This window comes from Diabrotica undecimpunctata, chromosome 11, assembly GCF_040954645.1.
Source record: "Diabrotica undecimpunctata isolate CICGRU chromosome 11, icDiaUnde3, whole genome shotgun sequence".
Taxonomy (NCBI): Eukaryota; Metazoa; Arthropoda; class Insecta; order Coleoptera; family Chrysomelidae; genus Diabrotica; species Diabrotica undecimpunctata.
The window spans coordinates 26,890,246-26,893,381 of record NC_092813.1 but is presented as its reverse complement, the minus strand read 5'-3'; the positions used below and the strand labels follow the sequence as shown (position 1 = coordinate 26,893,381).

Genomic DNA, 3,136 nt, shown 5'->3' with positions numbered 1-3,136 from the left:
CACTATTCAACCACGTCCCCCATTTGGTCAACACTAGTTCCGGTGGCAAAGGGATATCAGAAAGCATTTCCCTATATAATCCTACTCGCAATAGTGCTTTTAAAAATACTTTCTTTACATTGTTGAATTAAGTGTTTACATTTAGAAACTCGAGTCTAACTTTCTCTGCCACCCTGTTTAAACCATGCGCTAAGCATGTACAATGAATCAAATTCGGAAAAAAGTCTTAAGACTAGTAACAGCTTTAACCATGTAGGAAGCGGCATGGCTAACTAGTAGCAAAATTTTTTCAGAAGGTACTTCATTCGGTAAAAAGAAATTTGTCAAAGATTCATTAACAAATCGAGCAATTGTTGCATAGTTGGTTTTTTCTAAACATTTTACGCTGATTAAATACGACTTGTTGGAGTCATTAGCTGAACTGTTTAAAACTCCAATAATTAAATTCGCGATTTGCCGACCCTTGACGTCAGTAGTCTCGTCGACAGGTATCCACAGATATTCATCTCTTACCCGGCTTTTAATACCTTCAATAACGTCTTTGTAAAATGCCCTCACATATTTCTTGCGAGGAGTTGAAGAACTTGGTACCTGTACTGACTTATTTTCAACTTTACAATATGTTTTAAAAAATTTTGACACACCTTCTATCCAATTTATACAGTGGGATATTGCAACTTACAAAAAAATTGCATACATCTTTTGCAAACATTTCTTGTCCCGTCCATGTGTGACGACTTTGAATAATGTTGTTCTGTAGAAGCTGCTGGCGTGATTTCTTGAAGTCCTTAGATAATTTATATTGGTGGAGAGCCGTTTTCAGGTGTTGGGAAATTTGAAATTTTTTTTCACATGGAATCTGTAATAAAACTGTTTAGTAAATAGGAGTCTAATGCAATAATATAGACTTCACATTTTTAAGATAACTTATATCATTTCTCTCGAAAATAAAACTACCGCCTAAAAAACCGTACTAAAAAAATAAATAAAATTCTACAATGTGACTAAAACAATGTGAACAAAATTTACAGACACATCAAGCCTGGGAATAAATTAAATCTGCCGTAGGAGAAGCTAGCGAGAAAATAGTTAAGTGCGACTCCAAGAGAAGTACAAACAAAGATGGGTTTGAAGAAGAGTGTCAGGCGATAGCAAAGGAAAAGAAGAAGATCAGACAACAAATATTAACAGATAATAGAGAGTGTAAAAAACAAGAATATAGAAAAATTCGAGGAAGATTGAAAGCTCTGTGTAGAAGGAAAAAGAGATACCACAATGAGTTGAAATTAAAAGAGATAAAAGAGAAGTTTAAAAACAAAGAGGTGAGGTCGTTCTACCCAGAAGTTTAAAAGATGGGAAAAGGTTACCAAAGCCACTGTAGTTATATGAAAGGTAAAAACGGAAATTTAATTAGCGATCCGGTAGAAATAGTGACGGAATGGAAAAAACATTTTGAAGAATTATTAAATGGTTAGGTGGAGCACGAAGCAGTAGACAACTGGACGGTTGGAGAAGATGCGATAGTTGAAAGGCAACTTCGAGAAGTTTGGTGGAGAACAACTACAAAAAAAAATATATCAGCTACTAGTGCAAGTATGGTAAAAGGAAATAATGCCATCGGAGTGGTATGAGGCCCGCATATGCCCTCTGCATAAAAAAGTAGACAAATTTAAGTTTGACAACTATAGAGGTATAGCCTTACTAGACACGGTATACAAAATCTTGGCAAAAATATTGAGAAATAATTGAGAAATAAACTAAATCGCTATACGGAAAGAATCCTACATGAGTATCAGGCCGTCTTTAGAAAGGACAGATCTACTGTAGACCAAATCTTCTCATTAAAGGACATACAAACGACTTGTTATGAAGGTAAAGTTCCCCTGCATTTTTTTTGTGGATTTTAGACAAGCATATGATAGAGTCGATAGAGTCAAAATGTATCGAGCAATGAAACATTTGGGTATAACAAAGAAACTAATCCGGCTAGGTAAAATAACACTAAATAACTCAACGTGTGATCTAATTGCTTGGCAGGGTCACATATCAGATCAATTTACGGTTGCAAAAGACTTGAGACAGGGAGATCCTTTATCCACTACAATGTTCAACTTAGTGTTAGAAACTGTAATCAGAAAATGCAGCATGAAGGTGGAAGAAATGATCATGAAAAATTAATACCAGTGCTTGGCATATGCTGACGATCTAACGATCCTAGCAAAAACCGAGAAAGAATTAAGAAGAGTTGTGAAGAAAATCATTGAAGAATCACAGAAATTCGGATTGGAACTAAATGAAGACAAAACCAAATATATGATTATGGGAGGGACAGAAGGGAAAAAAGAAGACTTTAGTGTGAGATCTGTAAGTGGTAAAAGCTACAGTTTTAAAAGGGTGGACAAATTTGAATACCTGGGTGTAGTTTTCGATAAAAATGGAAAAGAGAAATGGGAGCTCGAAGCCAGAATAGCAAAAGGGAATAAAAAATTAGGTAGTTTAAGAGCCCTACTGAACTCAAAATACGTTTCTAGACAAGGTAAACTCAGAATATATAAAACAGTAATTCGATCCACAGTAACATATGCCGGTGAGACGTGGACATTAAACAAGAAGCAAGAGGACACTCTGGAAAGATGGGAAAGGAAAATATTGAGACGCATATTTGGAGGACAGAAGATAGAAGATGGTTGGGAGAGAAGAACCAACAATGAATTAATGGCTTTATACAAAGAACCTACTATTACCAAGTTCATCAAGTCACAAAGAATCAGATGGTTGGGACATGTGGAAAGAATGGCAGCAAACAGAATGCCTAAACTAGTAATAACCAGAAAACTAATCGGCCCCAAAAGAAGAGGTAGACCCAGAACGAGGTGGATTAGTAAAGGAAGACCTTAAACACGTGAAGGTGAGGGACTGGAAACGAAAAGCCTAAAATAGAAGCGAATGGAGAAATATTGTCCACCAGGTCCTTCAGAGGAGTTAGGAATGTTGTATATACATATTTAAGTTAAAGTTTTGTTTAAAATAATTGTAATTAGTTAATATTAGGATTATGTTTAAAAAAAATGCCCTAGGCCTTAACGGCCTGTTGTGCGTAAAAATAAATAAAACTACCTCCAATAGTCAAACTGTT

The 3,136-nt window shown here is 35.5% G+C and overlaps 1 protein-coding gene across 1 annotated transcript; it reads left to right on the top strand.

Annotated features, from left to right (window-relative positions):
• The first annotated feature begins 1,938 nt into the window (after nucleotides 1–1,938).
• On the top strand, nucleotides 1,939–2,898 carry LOC140452804 (uncharacterized). Its single transcript, XM_072547135.1, has 3 exons — nucleotides 1,939–2,127; nucleotides 2,185–2,371; nucleotides 2,576–2,898. The coding sequence occupies exons 1-3, from the start codon at nucleotides 1,939–1,941 to the stop codon at nucleotides 2,896–2,898; spliced, it is 699 nt and encodes a 232-aa protein (XP_072403236.1).
• The last annotated feature ends 238 nt before the right edge of the window (nucleotides 2,899–3,136 follow it).